Consider the following 24994-nt stretch of genomic DNA (forward strand, 5'->3'; position numbering starts at 1 on the left):
TTCTTAAGGTGTTATTTATTGCACGAAAGTGACGTGGCTCAGTGCAGATGTTTTGGGTTGGGATGTTCCCACTTTCTCTGGCCTACCCTTGGAAATGCAACTCCTTTGGTAAGGCATCAGGGAGACCCAGCAAGGCTTGAGGGGAGGGAGGTGGGAGAGGGGGAGGCCCGCAGAAACCATCAGCTTGGAAATCAGGTGCCAACTTCTCCTTTCCAAGAATATTCTGACTGTCTGATCAAGGAAGATTTCGATTCAAGGGCAGCACATTTCGGGGTGCCAGGCCAGGGAAGGACATGGATGCTCTTGCTGCGTCCCTACAACAGCCAGATATAGAACTGAATGGGGAAAGCCGTGCAGGGAACACCGTCCACTCCTCGGCAAGTAGGGGTTGGACGATTATTTGAAAGATGGACGGTTTCCATATCCAGGGGCATGGGGATGAATTTTGCTTTTGTTCCTCTTGGGACTGGCTCAGAGGTTTCCGAACGCACAGAAGAGCAAGCGTCGGGCTGGTACACACAGAATGGGGCAGACTCCTGCAAAAGCTGCCCCACTCGGAGCACTGCTGAACTTGTTTTTTATCCTAAATCTGTTTTTCTAGCAAAGAACTGAGGCCAAAGGGAAGGGAGAGGTGGCAGGCTGTTGAGGGGTGGGGTCCTGAAAGGTACGGGATGATGGATGAGGACCCTTGCCAGGGGGAGACCCTCCGTATGCACTTCCGGTTTTTCTTTTTGACCCCTGGATTCTGCTCTGACAGCTCAAGCCTTGGGAAGAAAGGGAAGGTACACATTGTGGGGGGTGAAGAGGATCAGAGAGCCAGAAAAAATGGGGAGAGCTAGAAGATCATCTGAAGCAGTGGTGACAAGGGACGAGGTTGGGATGGAATCCCTCCCTGGAGCTCTGGGCGGTGGCAGTGTCGCCGCCAATGAGGTTTATGCGAGGGGTGATTATTGCTAATTGGAAGCCCTCCCCGGGAGACCTCAGTGGCACTTGGCGGGGGAGACACTGAGCTTCCTGAGTCTCCTGGCCCAGGTGCTGGATGGCTACTTGTGTTGTAAAAGCCGGGGGAGCTTGGTGACCCCGGGGCCACAGGTGTCACTGTGCTTGGTTGGAGGTCAATCTGGTCCTACCTGACCAGCCCCATCCCCAGCCTGTCCCCCACACTGAGTCCTCCTCCGGTGCCAGGCACTCCCAAGTCCTTGCTCACCTCTGTGCCTTTTCCTATGCTGTTCCCGCTTCCCAGAACGCCCCTCCCTCTGTGTCTCTGTTGCTCCCACATGCCCACCAGATAACCCCCTACCCCTTTTCTATGCTCCCTGCACATGCTGCTTCCTCCAGCGAGCCCCTCCCAGCACGGTCTGTTGGCATGTCTGCCTCCCCAGCTGTGCTGTGGGTCGTCCGGTCGGAGGGCCCCATGGGGTTCATTTCTAGCCCATCCATCCCCCGAAGCGCAGGCAAATGGCTGGGCCGCTCATGCTTGCTGAAGAAATGAATTTTTGAAAAGCTTGTAGCATTTCTTCTGGATAAGTGAGGTGCGTGGCTTTAAACTGAGCTGATGTGGAATTTGTACTCAGCTGGAAAAGTCGTTCTGAGAGGTGGGGAAGCAAATGCCACCCATCTTTAAGGTAATGTCAACAGACATCCACTGGCTCTGCTCTACCAGCATTGCGGTTTCTCGTGCACACACCCATCTGCCCCCCCCCCCCGCCCCCTCCGTCAGCGAGGACAGAGCATCCACGCCTGCACAGGCATGGTCCCCAGCTTCCGGGGGACGGTGATCGGTCCAGATGGCGTGCACACGACCCAGCAGGTCAATCAGTCGCTTTCCTCGCGATCGATGCCCGTTTGCAGGAGGCAAACCCTCCCTTGCCGTGGTTGCTCAGCTGGAACTGCTTGGTGAGCCACTGGATTTGATTTGTGCTTTGCTTCGTTTTTCTTAAGCCAGTTTGAGTTGGTTTGCATCGCTAGAAACCACAAAAGGCCACGTCAGGGCAAGTGCATGCTTCTGACTGGTCAGAGAGGCGTATCAGGCCTGAGCAGTGTGGTTTTAGAGGTAGGGAAATAAAACGCCGCTCGTTCCCAGAGTGGGGAGAGGTCTGGAGACTGCGTCCTATATGTAAAATGAGAAAGACCTGGGGACTTTTAGCCAGGAGAAGGAAAGGCTCCCGTGGCTGCAGAGAGGCATGCCGAGAGGACTGGACTTGGGTAATAGCTGAAAGATACCAGAGGAGGGGCAACCAGACAGTGACCACAGCTGTCTGACAATGGAGGCACTGCCATGTGAGGTAGTGAGATCCCCGTCACTGGAGGTATTCCAACAGAGATGGAATAGGAATCAAGAATACGGAGAGGCAGGAGGCGCCTGAGTGGCTCAGTCAGTTAAGACTCTGCCTTCGGCTCAGGTCATGATCCCAGGGTCCTGGGATCGAGCCCCGCATCAGGCCCACTGCTCAGCGGGGAGCCTGCTTCTCCCTCTGTCTGCTGCTCCCCCTGTTGTGCTCTCTCTCTCTCTGACAAATAAATAAAATCTTAGAAGAAAAAAAAAAGTCAGGGAGAAAAGGATTGGTGGGGCCATGTTTCAGAGTTCACAGAGAATTAAAAACTCCAGCAGGCAAAGTAGCCCCAGAGCTCTGACTGGTTCCTTATGGGACCAACAAAACAGAACAGCTATAAAATACTTTTCTGAGACAATTGGGGAAACTTAACTAGGGATTAGATATCAGATAATGCTGGGAGTTACTGTTCTCTTGAGTCTGATAATGGAATTGTAAGTTGTTTTTTTTTTTTAAGATTTTATTTATTTTTTTAAAGTAATCTCTACACCCAACATGGGGCTCGAACTCATGACCCCAAGATCAAGAGTCACATGCTCTACCGACTGAGCCAGCTAGGTGCCCTGGGGTTGTGGTTTTTTGTTTCTAAACATTTTGTTTATTTATTTGACAGAGAGAGAGCACAAGCAGGGAGAGTGGGGGGCAGAAGGAGAGGGAGAAGCAGGCTTCCCACTGAGCAGGGAGCCCGATGCAGGGCTCAATCCCAGGACCCTGGGATCATGACCTGAGCCGAAGGCAGATGCTTAACTGACTGAGCCACCCAGGCGCCCCGGGATTGTGGTTTTGAAGAGGACGTAGTTTTGGGTCATGTATTTTGAAGTATTCAGTGTGTTCAAGAAGTGAAATGTTACGGGGCACCTGGGTGGCTCAGTTGGTTAAGCGACTGCCTTCGGCTCAGGTCATGATCCTGGAGTCCCGGGATCGAGTCCCGCATGGGGCTCCCTGCTCGGCAGGGAGTCTGCTTCTCCCTCTGACCCTCCCCCCTCTCATGTGCTTGCTCTCTCTCATTCTCTCTCTCTCAAAAAAAAAAAATAAAATAAAATAAAGAAGTGAAATGTTACGATCTTTGGGAATTAATTTCGACTGGCTCAGCAAAACCAACCAACCAACCAACCAACCAAGCCTATACACACCCAGGCAAATGTTGACAATCATTGAATATAGATGGTGGGCCTAAGGGGCTCATGAACCCATTATTTCAACTTTTCTTAATATTTGAAATTTATCATGATACAAAGTTTGGGGAAAATCTCAACGACAGCCCATTGGCACAGCATTTTATACTCAGTGTATTCACTTCTGTGTACAGTCATTTGTAAACTAAGCAGAACCAAAAACCCAGGTGATAATCATAAGGGCCCTGGGACAGTAGGATGGGCTTGGGGTTTCTGGGATCTGGGAGGGTTTCAGAAGCACTGAGAGGGGGCCTGGGTGGAATGAGGAAGGGCCTTGAGGGCCAGGTTAGGGAGGCTGATTTTGTCCGCAGGGGCTTGAGCAAGCCACCAAACCGTGGGGACAACCTGGGACAATGTTGGCATGTCAGTGGGAGCAGTGAGGGCGCTGATGGGCTGGAGAAAGGAGCCTTAGTCTAAGTGCCTTGAGGGGCAAGGCAGCCTGGGTGGGGTCTGATCATCAGGAGAGATAGGAGTCCCCTCTGAAGGGAACAGCTACTACTTGGGGACAGCTGAAAGTCCCTCCAAGGGGGCAAAATGCATGTGGGTCCAGAGAACTTCTCAAGAGCATCCAGAATTCTTTCATTGTATGAGAATCTTCTAGTTTATAGCGTAGGCACATTTAAAAGTAGAAGCAAAACAAAACCCTGTTGGAAGCAGACAAAGCCCTGGTCAGGTTCTGGGGCCACCATCCCTGGGGGAGTGAGGAGGTGTGACAGTCCAAGGTGGGGTGCTGGGTCTGACCTCAGGTGACAATGGGGAGGCCAGACTACAGAGGCACCCAGAGGTGGACTCCATCCAGGAGACCTGGTGACTAAGCAGATTCAGGAAGGGGAGGGCGGAGTCCAGGGCGACTCCCAAGTGTCCAGCATGGGCCGCTGCTGGGCGGGGAGGACACTCCAGAGGCAGAGTCACAGGAGGAGGGCAGGATGCTGGGGGTAGGGGAAGTCGGTGTCTGGGCTGGAGACCTGGAGAGCGAGCCTGAGGCCCTGGGGCGGGCGGCCCTCCCGGAGAAGGAGCCCTTCAGGGAGAGTCTTAGAGTCAGGAAAGAGTCTGAAAGTCTGAGGACAGAATGGGGGAGGTAGGAGGGAGTGGAGAAAGAAAGCCAAGGCTTTAAGGGGCAAAAGAGGACACAGGGTCCTGACTGTCACTCAAGGTATTCCTAATCCTCAATTCTGTGCCACACCCTCAACAGATAAACAGGTGGGGCCTGATACAGATCCCTGGGGCACCACCTAGGCTCCTCCAGGCAGACTGGCCCATTCATCAGGGACTTGCAGGTCCAAATCCACAGAATAGAATCTCGGCCAACCCACGTGATTCCCACTTGAGCTCCATCAAGATGGTCAGAGGCATGGACCAAGACTGGAATGCAGGCAGTCCACACCCTGGGATTAGTCTGACCTGAGTCTGCCCAGCCCATGGGGCCTTGGGGAGCAACTCCTTCCTGTTTTAGGGGAAGGGAAAATGGCCTTTTGGGCTGTCAGGTACGACCTGGTTTGATCGCATATCAGATCTGAACAATGGGCATTATGCTGACCACACATGTCGGCCGAAGTGTCGGACATTCATTCATTCAACATACATTTATCCAGTATCTCCTGTGGGCCATTAAACTGCACTGGGTGTTGGGGATACAAAAATCTAAGACACTAGGAATTGGATCAGGTATCAAGTTGTGTGTTGCTTTCAGATTACACAGAAACGATCCCCACCCCCACCCCAATTCTGGCCCCAGCTCCACCCAGATTTTGGCATACTCCCTAGCAGGCTGTATCAGAATTTTGGCAGGACAAGAGGGGCTATGAAGCTTGTTCTCCTGAAAAACCTCCCCATATGTCTCTGATTTGGCAGGCTAAGATAACCAGAGAACTCTGCTAGTGAAATTCTTTGAAATGTTTCATAAAATTTATTTTAAATGCACAGCTGAGCTCCCATGACAGAAATCCCAGGAGTCTAGGAACAAAGAGAGGACTAAACACAGTAGATGATAGCCAATGAGTTGATAATGTTGGTAATTCCCTTAGATGTCAGTGAAGGTCATTAGCGAGGAGTGACGGGAGATAGACCCCGCGCTAGGGTTGCTAGAAAAAAAGTACAGGATAATACAGGATGCCCATTTGTGTGTGTGTATACAGACAGATAGATGCATTACATGCATAAACACACATATACGTAAATACATTTTTTTTTGGCTAAATATGGCAGCCTGGACCCACCTAAAATGGAAATTGTAGGGGCTCCTGGGTGGTTCAGTTGTTTGAGCATCTGACTCATGATCTCAGCTCAGGTCTTGATCTCAGGGTCATGAGATCGAGCCCTGTGTTGGGCTCCACGCCTAGCGAGCCCCCCCCAAAATGGACATTGTACCCAAGAGCCCTGTTGAGTTGAATCATGAAAAGCCACTGTCAGTGAAAGGACTAAGTAGAGATAATGTGTCAGGGTGGGGGGTGACAAGCAAGCTTGTCCACCTCGGTGTGAGAATTCAAAACCCTTGACCTGGTTTCACATGTGCGGGATTCCAGATCACTCCACGGGAATGGTTCAGTCACTTGCAAGCCAAGAAACCAACAGAAATAAAGATACTCCTGAAGAAGAAAAAAAAAAAGTAAGGATGGGGCTTGATGGGGGCCCTGAACATGTGCCCCTAGACTGTAAGGGATTCTCCAAATGAAATGAAAACAAACACAAATGATGAGTTTACAGTTTAAAAATGTCAAAATAATATGAAATCAGAGAGGGAGACAAACCCTAAGAGACTCTTAGTTCTAGGAAACAAACTAAGGGTTGCTGGAGGGGAGGTGGGCAGGGAGATGGGGTAAGTGGGTGATGGGCATTGAGGAGGGCACTTGATGTGAGGAGCACTGGGTGTTATACACAACTGATGAGTCACTGACCTCTACCTCTGAAACTAATAATACACTATATGTTAATTGATTTTAAATAAAAAATTTAAAAAAAAGTCAGAGCCTTGAGGAGATAATTTCCCACATGACTCAGAGGCACAACAATTAGGACAATCAGAGCCCCCCCACCCCCATCTTGAGATTATACAATAACAATATGAAAGGGAACGTAAAGTTCAATATGTTGATTATGATTAAAGACATAAAATAAGAAATCCAAATCCTAAGAAAACAAACACCTTAAACCCCCCTGGATTTGACAAAGAACCAGAGTTTCTAGAAATGAAATATGTAGTCACTGAAACAAAGATCACAGTGAAACCTTCAACACGTGGATTGAATAGCAGCCTGAACACCGTGGAAGAGAGGATGAGTGAGCTGTGGTAAGAGATTTCAAGGAGTACAGAGAGCTGAAGTGATGAAAGAAATATGAAAAAGAAGTTAGGAGACACAATAGGATCAGAATATTCAGCATCTAATAGAGTTTCCAGAAAAAGTATGATTCAGAGGACAAGGTAGAGGTAATATTCGAAGATAGAATGACTAAGAGTTTTCTGGAATTGTTGAGTCCTGATTTCTCAAGAAATGAGGAAACACTGAATCCTGAACATAATGAAAGATAGGTCCGTGTAGATTTCTGCAGTAGAAATATGCAGAAAAATGTATAAAAAAAGATTTTCTCTCAGATCCTTTCTGAAAGAGTTGTTAACGATACTTGAGGAAGAAGAAACTTGCGTTTAGAGTATTTTAAGAAGGAATGAGGAACAAGGAGGGCAAGTGACCCAGGCAAGACCTTGGTGAAGGTCTTGGCTCAAAAAAGCAATGGTAAAAGCTGGTAAAATTATCAAAAACAATCATTTCAGTACCCTGGAAGTTAACCAGAGGCAGACAGCAAATTGAAAGGCATTTATTCGACAAAAACTCAACAGCCTCATTAATAATGGTGGCGTCCGTGACATTTTATCTCTAGGTGACTCCCCCTTCCCACCCCCAAAGGCCAGGACATGGTGGCCATTGAAAACTGGCAGCCTCCTGGCCACTGGAGGGGCTGACCTGATTTGGAGCTCTGCAAAAAAACTCGTGGTGAGAGGCAGTGTTGAAAATAATATCAATTAGTGGCAAACAAATGGAGGAAGGCCAATGTCATGGCCGCCTAAGGCTTCAATGCCGTTTGGGGCAAGCAAGTGACTCGCTGCAATTTTGAGGAGATCTAGGGCACAAGATAGCCATGGGGGAATTTGGGAAGCTCCAGCATATAATCAAGAGTTGGACGCTCAGCTGACTGAGCCACCCAGGCACCCCAAGACAGATCTCATTTAATCCTTCCCACAGAGGAGTTTCTAGCTCCCATTTGGGAAAAATGAGGCTCAGAGAGGTAAAGTAACTTGCTCTAGGTCACACAGCTAATACATGGCGGAGCTGATACACCAACTCTGGTGTGCATGACATGCAGAGGAACAGGAGAGTAGCCGAAACAACAGGAGAAAAGCAGTTAACTAGAAACTGTCAGAGGGGGCCCAGAGGCTAGACAAAGACTTTAAAAAAGCTATTACAAATATGTTCAAAGAACAAAAGAAACACGTGTTTATAAAGAATTAAAGGAAATACTCATCAAGTAGAGAATATCAAAAAAGAGATCCTGATTTTGGTTTTTCAGAACTTCGAGAGAAAAAAATTTCTGTTGTTTTAAGCCACCAAGTGTGTGATCACTTGTTACGTTGTCAAATAATAGTCTATTTGTATAGGTATACCACCTGTTTATCTCTTCACCGGTTGATGGCTTAGCTGGGTTATTTCCACTTTTTGGCTATTATGAATAATCGTGCCATAAACATTTGCATACAAGATTTTGTGTAGGGGGCCCCTCGGTGGCTCACTCGGTTAAGCATCTACCTTCGGCTCAGGTCGGGATCTCGGGGTCTTGGGATCGAACCCCTCATCAGGCTCCCTGCTTATCGGGGAGCCTGCTTCTCCCTCTCCCTTTGCCCCTCTCATGTGCACTCTCTCTAGTTCACTTTCTCTCTCAAATAAATAAAGTCTTAAAAAAAAGATTTTGTGTAGACATGTTTTCAGTTCATTCTGAGGAGCTGCCAAATTTTTTCCAAGGTAGCTGCATCATTTAGCATTCCAGCCATCAGTGTATGAAGGGTCTGTCTTTTCTTTACAACCTCACCAATGCTTGTTATTGCCTGTCTTTTGAATTATAGCCATCCTAGTGTGGGGATGAAGTGGTATTTCATTGCAATTTTTTTTTTCTTTAAGAAGCTTATTTTTTTTTTAGTAATCTTTATACCCAATGTGGGACTCGAACTCACAACCCCAAGATCAAGAGTCACATGCTCTTCTGACTGAGCCAACCAGGTGCCCCATGTGTGGTTTTTTTTTTTAATTCAATATCTACCTTTAATGATAAATGCCCAAAGATCCATTATTACATGTAATATTTGACTGGTTAACACAGCAACAACAAAGTAATAAAAGGTATGCTGTATTTCTCTTTATCCTACTGCCTACTGCCATCATCTTGGCTTAAGTCACCACTGCGTTTCTCACGGATTATGGTAAAAGTCTCCTACTTGATTTCCCTGCCTGAAGTTTCACTCTTTGCCACTTTCCAACACATTCTCCACTTAGTAGTCAGAGCGGTTTTAGTAACTGGCACATTTGCTTATGTCATCGCCCCGCTCAAAACCCTTCAGTTCAAGGGCTCCTCATTGTTCTCGGCACGCTCAGTTCTTTACTCGCCAAGTGTTTTAGGATGCAGACTTCTCTGTCATCTCCTCTCTTCCGCCAGACAAAATGACCCCTGCTTCAGAGGATGAGTCCTGTTCTCTCGTATCTAGGTCTTTGCCACTTTCTCTATAGGACCACCTCCCTCTTTTATTTCATCTACACTCCTTTTAGGTTTCTTTTAGGTATTTCCTCTGCTGAATCTGGGTTAGGGGTTCCTCCTTTATGTGCTGTGGTCCTCTGGGCTCATTCCACCAGAGCTGTTGACTATTTACCCATGCGTCCTTTTTTTTTTTTTTTTTTAAGATTTTATTTATTTTGAGAGAGAGAGAGAGTGTGTGTGAGCAGGGGGAGCGGGAGAGGGAGAGAGAATTAGAAGCAGACTTGGCGCTGAGCGCGGAGCCCCATGCGAGGCTTAATCCCAGGACCTGGAGATCATGACCTGAGACGAAACCCAAAGTTAAATGCTTAACCGACTGAGCCACCCAAGTGCCCCGCCCCCCATCTGTCCTTTTCAATGGGAGATGGAAATCCACTTTAAAGAGAGGGACTGTTTCTAGTTCACTGTCTTGTTCTTGAACGGCATTTTAAATATTCCTAAAATGACAACACTCACAACAGCTTTACGGATGACTTCTGCTAAACATTTGTGGAATTACACAAAAGTGTAATACATACGCTTCCAGAAAATAGAAAGAGAAAAAGGAAAAGGAACAGTATGCATAGATTCTATTAGGTTAGTATAACTCAATGCAAAACAAAGCAAGGACCACAGGATAAAGGCAGAGGACCATCTTCTTCCGAATTATGGGTGTAGGTATCATAAAAAACATCTCCACCAACAGAATCCAACTGCATGCATAAAAATGAATACATTAGGGGCTCCTGGGTGTCTCAGTCAGTTAAGCCTCTGCCTTCGGCTCAGGACATGATCTCAGGGTCCTGGGATCGAGCCCTGCTTCTCCCTCTTCCTCTGCCTCTCCCCCTGCTTGTGCTCTCTTGCTTTCTGTCAAATAAATAGATAAATAAATAAATAAATAAATAAAATCTTTAAAAAATATTTTAAAAAATGAATACGTTAGAGCAAAACTGGGCTTGTTCCAAGAGTGCAGGGTTTTTTTTTTTAAGAATGCAAGGTTTTTAACATTGAAAAAATGTTAATCTAATTCATCACATCATCAGTTTTTTTAATTTATTTTTTTTAACGAACTGTCAACTTTCTCTTTCCTAATTTTTTTTTAAGGTTTTATTTTTTTATTTATTTGAAAGAGACAGATAGTGACAAAGAGCACAAGCAGGGAGGAGAGGGAGAAGCAGGCTTCTCGCTGAGCAGGGAGCCCAACTCAGGGCTTGATCCCAGGACCCCGGGACCATGACCCGAGCTGAAGGCAGATGCCCAACCGACTGAGCCATCCACGCACCCCTCACATTATCAGTTTAAAGAAGAAACACCAGGGACCCCTGGCTGGACAAGTGACTCTTGATCTCGGGCTTGTGAGATCGAGCCCCACGTTGGGTGTGGAGATTGCTTAAAAATAAAATTAAAAAATAAACCTTTAAAAAAGAAACAGCACCTCAGTGCCTCAATAGATGAAACAAGAAATGTTCCATACTTTTCAAAATCTATCCATGCTATGAGCTCCTAGCAAATAATAAATAGAAGGGAACTGCTTTAACCTGATAATCTACTGAAAAACTTTAATAAATATAATTTTCAAAAGAGAAATACTTTTTTTAAAAGATTTTATTTATTTATTTATTTGAAAGAGAATGAGAGAGAGAGAGCACATGAGAGTGGGGAGGGTCAGAGGGAGAGGCAGACTCCCCGCTGAGCAGGGAGCCCGATGTGGGACTAGATCCCGGCACTCCAGGATCATGACCTGAGCTGAAGGCAGCTGCTTAACCAACTGAGCCACCCAGGCGCCCCTCAAAAGAGAAATATTGAAAGCACCCCTTTAAAATTAGGGACAAGAAAAGCATGCTCACCATTGCCACTTCAGTTCAACATTCTCTAGGCAGTACAGAAAAGCAAGAAAAATAAGCCAATGATATTTGAATTGGAATAGATTATGTTGGTTCAAAAAAAACCATAACAAACTACATATGTGATCATCTACATTGAGGGTTCCCCTGTTTATGGAAGACTTACCAATATTTGAAAACATTAATTTGTTATTGGCATGTTTGAGCTTCTTAAAGTAGAATTTTAAAGCCTTTCATGAGTGGTTTGGGGCCAACCTCGGCGGGAAACGGAGCACATTTTATATATACATAATTGCTCTGCTGTGTTAACTCAGCAGCTAACAAGGTGGAATGCAGTCTAAAAGAAGGAAATTACATAAATTTAAAAACCATCCTAATTTGTATAAAACAACTGGCTCTGTGATTAAACTGTTGAAAGGACAGTAATTTGATTTCATGCTTAAATGGTTATTTTTGTAGTCGAAATGATCATTGAAGTGAAATGTGATTCCAACAATTGCAACATAGTTTTATTGGATTACAAAGGACTGAAAAAAAAGTATTGTATGGATTTGCCAAAATTTTGTAATTTGGAGAAGGAATTGCCTTCTTTAGATTTGTATTTCCAAAGAGTCTCTCCGATTTAGAATGCTGTATTAGACGCTGATCATGTTCATTGAAAACCATTACTTACATTTTATTTTTTTTAAGATTTCATTTATTTATTTGACAGAGAGAGACACAACGAGAGAGGGAGCACAAGCAGGGGGAGAGGGAGAGGGAGAAGCAGGCTCTCCGTGGAGCAGGGAGCCCGATGCGGGGCTCGATCCCAGAACCCTGGGATCATGACCTGAGCCGAAGGCAGACGCTTAATGACTGAGCCACCCAGGCGCCCTGAAGCCTTCTTTTTAAAAGGAGACTTGTGCATCCTTTGACTTCGAAATCAATTCCAGCATAAATCCCAGGTCCTTAATGCGTTTAATAATACGGTGCCACAGACGGGAAAGACCGATTGACTTAAATTAACCACTAAGTGCCCTGCCGTGGTTTTTATTTATGGGAAATCCTTATTTCTGATTACCAAAGGCCAGGTGCCATCTGGAAAACAACACGGTACGTGAATTTTGTTTCATGGTTCAGCGCATGTAATTAACAACCGCTAAACAGCATTTCTGATACTGGCAATTGTGTATATCCTGCTGAAAGACTATTAGCTTTTGCCTTTATTTTATAATGCTTCATGTAAGCGACCAACTTGTCAGGTTTCCTATGAAAGAGGAAGTTAATATGTATGTGAGCCATAGAAATAGTATACTAAACTATTTGAAAATTAGTGAGTTTTTTTCCATTTAAAAGATTGTCTAGGGGCCCCTGGGTGGCTCAGTCGTTAAGCGTCTGCCTTCGGCTCAGGTCATGATCTCAGGATCCTGGGATCGAGTCCCACATGGGGCTCCCTGCTCGGCGGGAAGCCTGCTTCTCCCTCTGCCCATCCCCCTGCTTGTGTTCCCTCTCTCACTGTCTCTCTCTCTCTCTCTCTCTGTCAAAATAAATAAATAGAATCTTAAAAAAAAAAAAAAAAAAGATTGTCTACAGGGGCACCTGGGTGGCTCAGTCTGACTTTGGCTCAGGTCATGATCTCAGGATCCTGGGATCAAGCCCCACGTTGGGCTCTGCACTCAGTGGGGAGTCTGCTTCTCCTTCTCCCTCTGCCCCTCCTCCCACTTGTGCTCTCTCTCTCTCTCTCAAATAAATAAAAAAAAATTTTTAAAGATTTTTATTTATTTATTATTTGACAGGGAGAGAGACAGTGAGAGAGGGAACATAAGCAGGGGGAGTGGGAGAGGGAGAAGCAGGCTTCCCACCGAGCGGGGAGCCCGATGCGGGGCTCAACCCAGGACCCTGAGACCATGACCCAAGCCAAAGGCAGACACTTAACGACTGAGCCACCCAGGCGTCCAGTCAGTTCAGTTCTTTTATCTGCCTTGACTCTGCCCTTGTGTGCACAGTGTAGGGATCTGCCAGAGATTTGGGAAGACTTATACCAGAATCTGGGACTTCCCTGGATCTTTTCTTTTCACGATGCTCCTTTACTTTCCACCAGCTGTGTTTGTCCCAAATATTGTCTTCAGGTTCTTCAAGCCAGAAAGATTAATTTTAGATTGGATAGAGCACTTACTATATGACACTGTCTTGACCTCAGACTAAAAGCTGTAAATATGGGAGACACATTGTACCAGTGTCCTCTTAAAATTTTTAACTCCTCTTCAGAACCTGCCTTTGTTTACCCTTCAGGTGCCTTTGTGCTATTTACAAATATTTGTCTAGAGTTTTCAGTTGTTATCTGTGGGAATGTCAGGTTTGTTAAGTGCTTACTTGGCTATCCTGGAAGTGAACCAAATTTTCCAACTTCGATGAAAAACATTAATCCATTGATTTAAAAAACTTCATGAAGCCCAAACTGAATAAATACACAGAAAATCACACCTAAGCTGCTGAAAACCAAAGGTAAAGAGAAAATCTGAAAAAGAGACAAAGGAAAAAGACAGAACATTCAAGAGAACAATAAGAATAATGGCTAACACCTAATTAGAAATAGTGGAAGCCAGAAGACAATAGGAAGACGTGTATAAAGGCTGAACATACAACCTGTCAGCCTAGAATTCTATGCCCAGTGAAATAGCTTTCAAAAATGAAGGTCGGGGGCACCTGGGTGGTTCAGTCGGTTAAGTGTCTGACTTGATTTTGGCTCAGGTCATAATCTCAGGGTCGTGAGATCAGCCCCGAGTTGGGCTCCACACTGGGTGTTGAGCCTGCTTAAAATTCTCTCTCCCTCTCCCTCACCCTTCACTCATGTGCATGCTTTCTGTCTCTAAAAAAAGAAAAACTGAGGTAAAATAAAGACTTTTACAATGAAAGGAGAGGAATTTTGTCTCTAGCAGACATGCAGTATGAAATTGTAATAGGCTGTTTATCAGAGGGGAAATGATACCAGATGGAAACTCAGCTCTAAAGGAAAGGGATGAAGAGAACCAAAAATTGTAACTCTGTAGGTAAAAGATTATTTTTTTAACTTTTCTTGATTTATTTAAGGAAATTGGTGGTAAAGCAAAAAAAAAAAAAATACTAACATTGTATGGTGAGGTTTATAGCATATGTAGAAGTAAAACATACTGTAATAATTGCCCAAAGGATGGGAATAGGTAGAGGAGTTACACTGGTGGGAGGTCCTTATATTATGTGTGAAGCGATAAACATTAATTCAAGGTAAACTGAGTTAAGGGTTAGTTTTGTAATTTCTAGAGCAATCAATAAAACATACAGAGAGTGGGGGTGCCTGGGTGGTGCCCAGTTGGTTGAGCATCTGATTCTTAATTTTGACTCAGGTCATGATCTCGGGGTTGTGGGATCGAGCCCTGCATTGGCTCCATGCTGAGCGTGGAGCCTGCTTGGGATTCTCTCTCTCCCTCTCCCTCTGCCCCTCCCCCTGCTCATGTGTATGTGTTCTCTCTCTCTTTAAAAGTAAATAAATAAAGTATTTAAAAAACAATAACATACAGAGAGGGAGAACTAAAAAGCCAAAGAAGGAGATAAAATGCAATTGTAAAAAAAGCCAAAGAACTTAATTAATCTGAAAAAGGCAGAAAAAGAATACAGGAACGAAGATCAGATGGACAAATAGAAAATAAAAGCAGTAACTATCACATTAATAAAGATATCAAATGTAAGTGGATAAAATGTTACTAAAGGCAGAGTTTGAAAAGTTGGGTAACAAAAGAAGAGCAAATCATATGCTGTTTGCAAGAGATGCAGTTTAAATGTAAAGACACAGGTTGAAAGTAAAAGCACACAGAAAGATACACCACGTAACCACCAATCCCAAGAAAGGTGGAAATGGCTACATTAATATCAGAGATAAAGAACATTTCATGATGATAAAAAGGTCGATTCATTAAGAAGACACAGCTATCCTAAATCTGTAGGTCCCCAATAACAGAGCTTCAAAATGTAAGAAGCAGGGAAAGGGTAGCTTTTCAACAGATGGATTAAGGACTTGGACCCAGAATATCTAAAGAACTCCTACAACTCAATAATACAAAGAACAAAACCAACAGGAAATGGCAAACTTTTGAACAGGTACTTGGCCAAAGGAAATATATAGGTGGCAAATAAGCAAAGAAGAAGATGCTTAAAATAATTGGTCACTGGAGGGCGCCTGGGTGGCTCAGTCGGTTAAGCGACTGCCTTCGGCTCAGGTCATGATCTTGGAGTCCCGGGATCGAGTCCCACATTGGGCTCCCTGCTCCACGGGAAGCCTGCTTCTCCCTCTCCCCCTCCCCCTGCTTGTGTTCCCTCTCTCGCTGTGTCTCTCTCTGTCAAATAAATAAAAAAAATCTTAAAAAAAAAAAAATAATTGGTCACTGGAGCAATGCATATTAAATTCACAATGAGATGCCAGTGGCTAAAATTAGAAAGACGGATGATACCTCCTGCCATTGTAGAGAAACAAGAACTCTGATGTTGCTGGTGGAAGTTAAACAAGGCTACAGCCATTTTGGCAGTTTCTTATAAAGTGAAGCATACACTTAACCACAGGACCCAGCAATTCTACTCCTGGGTATTTATTCCATAGAAATGAAAACATATGTCCTTACAATGATTCGTGTATGAATGTGTAATAGCCAAAGCCCAGGAACAACCACCATGTCCACTAACAGAAGAATGCAGAAACAAATAGTAGTATATTCATTCAATGGGATCCAAATGAGCAATGCAAAGAATAAAATACAACTGGACTCAACAGCATGGATACACCTGGAAAGAATTAGGTTGAACAAAAGGGGCCAGACATAAAAGAGTACATGCTGTCTGCTTTCCTTTATTTGAAGTTCAAGAACGGGCAAATGTGTTCTAGGGTGATAAAAATCGTAACAGTGGTTGCCTCTGGGGTGGTAATGGTGGGGCTTGATAGGAAAAGCCCCAAGGGAACTTTCTGGAGCTATGGAAATGTTCTCTATCTTGATTGGCATGGTGGCTACCTGAGTGTATACATTTATTAGACATGTATTCTTCAAATTGGGCACTTAAGATTTGTGCATGTCACTGTGTGTAAATTTTGCCTAAGAATTATCTTGGCAGTTTGTTTTCCATATTTTATATTTTAGGCTTATTAGGTCTTTTTTTCCCCAGTGCTAATTAATAGAATTTTAAGGAGTAGGCTTGAAGATGCTGCCAATCAAGAAAATCTGGGGCACCTGGGTGGCTCAGTCGGTTAAATGTCTAACTCTTGATTTCAGCTCAGGTCATGATCTCGGGGTCCTGGGATCGAGCCCTGCCTCAGGCTCCGTGGTCAGCAGGGAGTCTGCTTGAGGATTTCTCTCCCTCTCCCTCTGCCCCTCCCTGTGCTCCCTTTCTGTCTCAAATAAATAAATCTTAGAACAAAATCTTAGGTATAAAACATGTGCTGTTGTCCTTCAGCTGCACAAATGCAGACATTGAGTGTTATAAAGCGGTTTCTGATAAAGTAGTAAATTGAGAGCATTCACAAAGTATCACTTCTGCACTCCTGACTGACATGAGAGTACGCAAATGTATAATCCCCTTCTAGTAGTGCAGTTTTTTTGAATGAGTCTTTTTTTTTTTTAAGATTTTATTTATTTATTTGAGAGAGAGAGAATGAGAGACAGAGAGCATGAGAGGGAGGAGGGTCAGAGGGAGAAGCAGACTCCCCGCCGAGCAGGGAGCCCGATGCGGGACTCGATCCCGGGACTCCAGGATCATGACCTGAGCCGAAGGCAGTCGCTTAACCGACTGAGCCACCCAGGCGCCCTTGAATGAGTCTTTTAAGACATGCAGACTTCAGGGTGTTTTGCTATATTCTGTGAACTCTAACCAGTAATCCCCAAAAGTCGGCATTCTAGTTATTTAATAACTTGTTGCCCTTGTAATGATGGTTAATTTGATGTATGTACTTTTGATGTATATAAAAATACAAATAATTAAGGTTCTTTTTGTTAAGTCAGGACAGGATCATTGACACTTTTTTTCCTTTCCCCACCTGCAAAAAAAATTAATAAAACTCCAAATCTGTTGGATTTCTTATTCAAACAGAGGGTTGTGAAGTCTGAGTCTTACTGAAATTTACAGTGCTAAGAAGGAGAAATAGAAAGGGGCTGATGGACTTGTTTGATGGAGTGGTCGAGAGGTTAGCGTAGACAGAGAGTGAATGTTGAATGATGTAATTACTGAATGAATAATTCAGCTCTTCATCCTCAAGGTAAGATGGCAGCTGAGAGTCCTAGATCTTGCTCAAGTTCAATTACACATTATTTTATTCATTAATTTATCCAGCAAATATTTCAACCCCATTCCAGTACCAAGTACTGTAGCAATTAGGGACCAGTCAGGATAAGGGAAACAAAAACTTACGATTTACCAGGGCTAAGAGCTCTAACTGGTGTTCAGGACCCTAAGGAAAGGATGCCCTTGACTGGTGCCCAGACTACAGAGGAGGTGGTGTGTCCTGCAGGGGGTGCTCGGACCACTAAAGAGAGAACTATGGGCAGCTTGGGCTCTGCATCCTGCAAGTGGTTGGGGGCAGAAACCAAGTGGTTGCTGCTATTTGAGAAATACAGACAACCCCTGGAAAACTGGAAGGAAGTCCTTTCTCCTCTTTGTCCATTTTGCAAGGTCCCTTTAGTGCCTCCCACTGTCAGAAGTTAGAAGGAAACCAGCAGGAAAGAGAAATGGACCTTCAAAATGGGATTGTGAAATTAATTTGGTTAGATTTTTGACCTTGAACACAGAGCATCTTGCCAATTTAAATGGGATTCTGGTATCTGCTGGCATAAAGAGACCATAAAGAGCCCGGATAATCTACCCAATGAATTAGATAACCTAGTTCGATAACCCAATGTAGTGTGGAAACAAATGGCTAAGGAAGGGGCGCCTGGGTGGCTCAGTTGGTTAAGCGACTGTCTTCGGCTCAGATCATGATCCCAGGGTCCTGGGATCGAGTCCTACATTGGGCTCCCTGCTCGGCGGGAGGCCTGCTTCTCCCTCTCCCTCTCCCACTCCCCCTGCTTGTGTTCCTGCTCTCGCTGTCTCTGTCTCTGTCAAATAAATAAATAAAATCTTAAAAAAAAAAAATGGCTAAGGAAAACCGTTCGGAAAGAAAAGGATGAGCTTGGGGCTTTAAAGTCCTGGTCAAAGAACCAGACAGGTTTTTTGGTGGCTCTATCAGTTGTCTATTGCTGTGTAACAAATGACTCTAGAATTTAGTGGCTGAACATAATAATTAAACGTTTCTGTCTCACAGTTTCTTCGGGCCTAGAATTCAGAAGTGGCTTATCCGGACAGTTCTGGCTCTGGGTCTCTCCTAAGTTTGCAGTCACGAGACTGGCTGGGCTCACAGTCCGCTGAGGGCTTCACTAGGCTGGAGGATCCATTCAAAGGTACTATTTCACATGGCTGGAAAGTGGGTGTGATGTTGATTTTTCCTCTTAGTTCTAGTTTTCGCTTCATGTATTTCAAAAAAATGTTTTTAGATGCATACGCATTTTTTTGAAGGGGGGGGGACAGAGGGAGAGGGAGAAGCCCGAAGCGGACTCTGTGCTCAGCACGGAGCCTGATGCGGAGGCGCAGAACCCGATGCCTGTCTTGGGGTGCGGAGCTGGTTGTGGGGCTTGATCTCACGACCCTGAGATCACAACTTGAGCCAAAACCAAGAGTCGGTCGCTTAACCTACTGTGCTACCCAGGTGCCCATAGGTGCACACACATTTTAGATAGTTATGCCCTCTTGGTTAGTTGGCGCTTTTATTATTATGTAAATCGCTCTTTATCCTTAATCATTTTCACAGTTCTTTTTTTTTCATTTTCACAGTTCTTTAGACTACTTTGATATTAATCAAAGTGAATCAAATCTAAATATAGCCAAGCCAGCTTAAAAAAATTAGTGTTTGTGTGGTATGTCTTTTTCCATCCTTTTACTTTTAACGTACTCTATCATTAAATTTCAAGTTTGTTTCTTATAAACAGCATATAAGGGGCACCTGGGTGGCTCAGTCGTTAAGCGTCTGCCTTTGGCTCAGGTCATGATCTCAAGATCCTAGGATCGAGCCCCGCATCGGGCTCCCTGCTCAGCAGCAAGCCTGCTTCTCCCTCTCCCCCACACCCCGCTTGTGTTCCCTCTCTCACTGTGTCTCTCTGTCAAATAAATAAATAAAATCTTTAAAAAATAAAAAAATAAACAGCATATAAATTTTTTTAAAAATCCAGTTTGATAGTCTCTCTCTTTTTTGGTAGGAACACTTTATATATTATAGAATTCTTTGTCACACTGTTTGCAAACATTTTCTATATGTTGCAAATATTTTCTTCTGGCTTCCATCTGCTCTGGTTAGATTTTTAAAAACTATTATTTAAAAACTTTACATAGAGTAAAATTGACTTCTTTTTCTGCTTACAGCTCAATGTGTGTTTTTTTGTTTTTTTTTTAAAGTAAACTCTACCCCCAATGTGGGGTTCAAACTCATGATCCTGAGATTAAGAATCACATGCTCTGGGCGCCTGGGTGGCTCAGTTGGTTAAGCGACTGCCTTTGGCTCAGGTCATGATCCTGGAGTCCCAGGATCAAGTCCCGCATTGGGCTCCCTGCTCAGCGAGGAGCCTGCTTCTCCCTCTAACTCTCCCCCCTCTCATGTACTCTCTCTCTCATTCTCGCTCTCTCAAAAAAAAAAAAAAAAAAAATCTTAAAAAAAAAAAAAAGATTCGCATGCTCTACGGACTGAGCCAGCGAGGCTCCCCCAGCTTTATGTGTTTTTAACACATTTAGATTCATATAACCACCACCACAATAGGATACAAAACAGTTCAGTCATCCTCAAAAAACTTCCTCTTGCTGCCCCTTGTAGTCAAATCCTTGCTTCACCTTCATCCCTGGCCCCTATTGATTTCCATCCCTATTGTCTTTAGAAAATCGTATAAAGGGAAGTCTACTGTATGTGATCTTTTGAGACTGGCTTCTTTCACTCAGCACAGTTCTTTTGAGATTTATCCATGTTACTGCATGTACCAATTACAGTCTTCATTTTCTTGTTAAAGGGAAGTTGGGTTGTTACCAGATTTTGGCAATTATGAATAGAGCTTTTAGAAACATCCATGTACTTACAGGGAGTGTGTGAACATAACTTTTAATTTCTCTAGGGTAAATACCTAGGAGTGGGATTGCAGCATTGCATGGGAAGTATATGGTAAGTGTATGTTTAACTTTGTGGGAATAGGGGCACCTGGGTGGCTCAGTCGTTAAGCATCTGCCTTCCACTCAAGTCATGATCTGGGTCCAGGGATTGATCCCCGCATCGGCCTCCCTGCTCGGCAGGGAGCCTGCTTCTCCCTCTCCCTCTCCCACTCCCCCTGCTTGTGTTCCTGCTCTTGCTATCTTTCTGTCAAAGAAATAAATTAAAAAAAAAATCTTTGTGGGAATACAGAGTGACCATGTTATTTGGCATTCTTGCTACCAGTATGCGAGAGTTCCAGTTGCTTCACATAGTCACCGACACTTGGTATTGTCAGTTCTAAAAATGCTAGCCATTCTAACAGGTGTGAGTTGCACCTCATTACAGCTTTTTTTTTTTTTTTTAAGATTTTATTTATTTGACAGAGAGAGACACAGCGAGAGAGGGAACACAAGCAGGGGGAGTGGGAGAGGGAGAAGCAGGCTTCCTGCCGAGCAGGGAGCATGATGCGGGGCTCGATCCCAGGACCCTGGGATCATGACCTGAGCTGAAGGCAAACGCTTAACGACTGAGCCACCCAGGTGCCCCTCATTACAGCTTTAATTTGCATATCTCTGTGACTAGTGATGTGAAGCATCTTTTTAAGTTTTACTTATTTTTTTAGAAGATTTTATTTATTTATTTGACAGGGAGAGACACAGTGAGAGAGGGAACACAAGCAGGGGGAGTGGGAGAAGGAGAAGCAGGCCTCCCGCCGAGCAGGGAGCCCGATGCGGGGCTTGATCCAAGGACCCTGGGATCATGACCTGAGCCGAAGGCAGATGCTTAACGACTGAGCCACCCAGGTGCCCCTTATTTATTTTTTTTTAAAGATTTTATTTATTTGACACAGAGAGAGAGAGCACAAGCAGGGGGAGTGGCAGGCAGAGGGAGAAGCAGACTCCCTGTTGAGCAGGGAGCCCGATGCGGGACTCAATCCCAGGACCCTGAAATCATGACCTGAGCCGAAGGCAGACGCTTAACCGACTGAGCCACCCAGGCGCCCCCTTTATTTTTTAAAATATTTTATTTTTAAGTAATCGCTACACCAAATGTGGGGTTTGAACTCATAACCCCCTGAGATCAAGAGTCACATGCTCTACCGACTGAGCCAGCCAGGTGCCCTGTACACATTTACTTCTTGTTCACTTCCTTGTCTTCCTGCAATGACCAGGACTTCCAGAACAATGGTGACTAGGAGTGGTGAGGCTGGATGGACGTCCTTGCCTTTTTCCTGATCTCAGGAAGAAAGCACATATTCTTTCACCATTAAGTATAATGTTAGCTGTGGGTTTTTCTGTAGCCTTTAAATCAATTTAAGGACGTTACCTCGTATTTTTGATTTGCTGAGATTTTCTTTTTTTTAAACCAGGAATGGGGGCGCCTGGGTGGCTCAGTTGGTTAAGCGCCTGCCTTCAGCTCAGGTCATGATCCCAGGGTCCTGGGATCAAGCCCTGCATTGGGCTCCCTGCTCAGCGGGGAGCCTGCTTCTCCCTCTCCCTCCCGCTCGATCGTTCTCTGTTGAAAACATAAATAAAATCTTAAAAAAAAAAAAAAACCAAACCAGGAATGGATGTTGAATTTTTGCCAGATGCTTTCAGCGTCACTTGGTATCATCTAATATTATGATTTTAAAAACTGCGACATAATTCACACACCTTAAAATTTACCATTTTAAGTGTATAATTCAGTGGTTTTTAGTATGTTTGCAGGGTTGTGCAACCATCACCACTATCGAATTCTGGAACATTTTCTTCATCCCCCAAATAAACGCCATACGCATTAGCAGTCACTCCCCATCCTCTCTTCCCCCATGAATCTACTTCCTGTCTCCGTGGATTTGCCTGGACCCTTCATGTACACAGAATCAACACGTGAGCTCTTCTGTCTGGCTTCTTTCTCTTAGCCTAGTGTTTTCATCCTTGTTGTAGTGTGCATTAGTATTTCACTCCTTCTTAAGGCAGAGTAATATTCCATTGTGTGGACATGCCAGATGTTTACGCATTCATCCACCGATGGACATTTGGGTTGTTCCCACTTTTTGGCTCCTATGAACTCCACCTGCGAGTTTCCGTGTGTATGTATGTTCTCATTTCTCCTGTTCATATACCTGAGAGAACTGCAGAATCAAATGGTAACTCTGTGTTTAACATTTTGAGCAACTGCCAAATTGTTCTACACTGTAGCTGCGTTATTTTATATTCACATCAGCATGTGTTCCAATTTCTCCACATCCTCTCCCACACTCCTTTTCTTTCTTTCAAAAGATTATGGTCATCCTGGTGGGTGTGAAGTGGTGTATCGCTGTGGTTTTTCCATGGATTGATTAAAATATTGGGACTGCTGGGCGCCTGGGTGGCTCAGTTGGTTAAGCGACTGCCTTCGGCTTGGGTCATGATCCCAGGGTCCTGGGATCGAGTCCCGCATCGGGCTCCCTGCTCTGCGGGGAGCCTGCTTCTCCCTCTCCCACTCCCCCTGCTTGTGTTCCCTCTCTCGCTGTGTCGCTCTCTGTCAAGTAAATAAATAAAATCTTTAAAAAATAAAAATAAAAATAAAATAAAATATTGGGACTGCTAGTACATTCCTGGCATAAAGCCTGTGTGGTCATAGTATATTGTTTTTAGACAGCCCTAGATTCTATCTGCTAATACTTCGCCGAAGACTTTTGCTTTTCTATTCCTGAATGATATTGATGTGAAATTGTTCTCTTCTTATCCTGTATCTGATTTTGGTGTCAGGGTAATTCTGAGCTCATAAGACGAATTAAGGAGTGCTCCCTTCTCTTCTATTTTCTAGAAGAACTTGTGTAGAATTCCTCCTTTAAATTTGCCAGTAACACCTTCTGGGCCTGAAGTTTTCCTTTTCTGAATGTTTTGAACTATAAATTCAGTTCATTTGGTAAATAAACAATCGATCACATTTTCTATTTCTTCTTTGGTGAGTTTTGGTTGTTTGTGTCTTTTAAGCCATCTGCCCACCTCATCACCATTTAAAACTTCTGTGCATCAAAGGACACTGTCAAGACAGTGATGAAAATGTTCTAAAATTAAACTGTGGTGTGGTCGCAGAACTCTGTGAAGATATTAGAAACTATCTTGTAAGTAGGTGACTTGCATGTGAATTGTATCTCATTATAAGGGTTAAAAAATCGAATTATGACATGAGAACCGGTTTGGGGAAGTGAGGAACACAGCAGCTCTGGGTATTTTCTTCTTTGCTTCTGTGTCCATCAACTAACTTCCCCCCCACCCCGCCACTTCCCTTATTTGATGTAAACGTATTGATGAGGATGGTGAACTTCATTATTTAAGTTACACAACACTCAAGGGGAGTCCGAGTGGTGGATATGGTGACCCCAGCATGCTGCTGTCCCTCCCTTTTAGGAAGAGAACGATGGGTGCACAAAGAATCCTCACTCCTAGTTGGGGGGAAGCACAAAGCTGTTAGAGTCATATGGAAATCGAATACAGGAGAAAGATGTGTACATGTGACGAGCAGCCAAAGAGGTGGACTGGGCTGGTTACTCTGTCTCAGGCCCACACCCACTCCATTCTCTGTGATGCTGTTGCTGGACAGCTGAAAACTACATTTCCCAGGCTTCCCTGGCAGCAGGGGGAGACCTGGAAGTGAAACAAGCTAAGGGACTTTCTCGTTCTTGTGCTCTCCCACACTAGTCAGCAGTGGCAGATTTGGGCTCCAGCAATGACCATTTTTGCACCCACCTTCTTAGAAGTTCCAGCATCAACTGCTTAGAATCCAGCCTTTCCCCCCACAACACACATCAAAGATCCAAGCACTGCAGGGGCGCCTGGGTGGCTCCGTCGGTTAAACGCCAGACTCTTTGATTTTGGCTCAGGTCATGATCTCAGGGTCGTGAGCTCCCTGCTGGGTGTGGAGCCTGCTTAAGATTCTCTCTCCCTCTGCCCCTCCCCTGCTTGTGCGTGCTCTCCCTCTCAAAAAAAAAAAATTTGGGGGGGCGCCTGGGTGGCTCAGTTGGTTAAGCGACTGCCTTCGGCTCAGGTCATGATCCTGGAGTCCCGGGATCGAGTCCCGCATCGGGCTCCCTGCTCGGCAGGGAGTCTGCTTCTCCCTCTGACCCTCTTCCCTCTCGTGCTCTCTCTCTCTCTTTCTCGCTCTCAAATAAATAAATAAAATCTTTAAAAAAAAAAATTTTTTTTTTAATAAAGATTATTTATTTGAGAGAGTGCACGGGGCGGGGGCAGAGGGAGAGGGAGAAGCAGGCTCCCTGCTGAGCAGGGAGCCCCCCATGCAGGGCTCGATCCCAGGACCCTGAAATCATGACCTGAGCCAAAGGCAGATGCTTCACCAACTGAGCCACCCAGGCGCCCCTCAAAAAAAAAAACCTTAAAAAATTCAAGCACTGGTCTCACAGGGCTCCTCCCTCCAAGGTCCTAGCCAGCTTCCCAGATGAGCCCCAGAGATCCCTTCTGGTACAGGTATTCGTGGCCTTGTGTAGTCCCCTCCCACACTGAATCAGGGTTGGCCCGTGTGATCAGTGGAATGTGGTGGAAATAATGCTGAGGCTTCTGAGACTAGGCAGTAGAGCTTCTGCTTGGCTCTGTTGGGATGCTTGCTCTAGAGGATGCTGCAGGGACA

General features: G+C 44.8%; 1 protein-coding gene and 1 long non-coding RNA gene across 6 annotated transcripts in view; one reads left to right on the top strand and one right to left on the bottom strand.

Moving 5' to 3' along the window:
* The window catches only part of LOC123844729 (uncharacterized), a 41914-nt gene extending 17603 nt beyond the window's left edge, over positions 1–24311 (top strand). The window contains exons 5-7 of one of the 4 annotated variants that reach the window (XR_008506133.2): positions 18419–18554; positions 20307–20353; positions 22079–24311. This is a non-coding gene — a long non-coding RNA (uncharacterized LOC123844729). The remainder of the gene's footprint in view (positions 1–18418; positions 18555–20306; positions 20354–22078) is intronic. The other 3 variants (XR_010411981.1, XR_010411980.1, XR_006790830.3) reach the window with 3 other exon arrangements.
* Positions 1–24994, bottom strand: part of LIMK1 (LIM domain kinase 1) — a 51786-nt gene that overhangs the window by 1932 nt on the left and 24860 nt on the right. The window contains exon 16 of one of the 2 annotated variants that reach the window (XM_054507634.2): positions 5481–6093. The exons of the other annotated variant lie outside the window; for it this stretch is intronic. Coding sequence (XP_054363609.1) covers positions 6054–6093 — 40 coding nt within the window. The 3' untranslated portion in view covers positions 5481–6053. Of the gene's footprint in view, positions 1–5480; positions 6094–24994 lie in introns of those variants that run through there. 2 annotated transcript variants of the gene reach the window in all.

This window comes from Mirounga angustirostris, unplaced genomic scaffold, assembly GCF_029215605.1.
Source record: "Mirounga angustirostris isolate CCGP_5_RB_7025 unplaced genomic scaffold, mMirAng1.0.hap1 SCAF_5, whole genome shotgun sequence".
Taxonomy (NCBI): Eukaryota; Metazoa; Chordata; class Mammalia; order Carnivora; family Phocidae; genus Mirounga; species Mirounga angustirostris.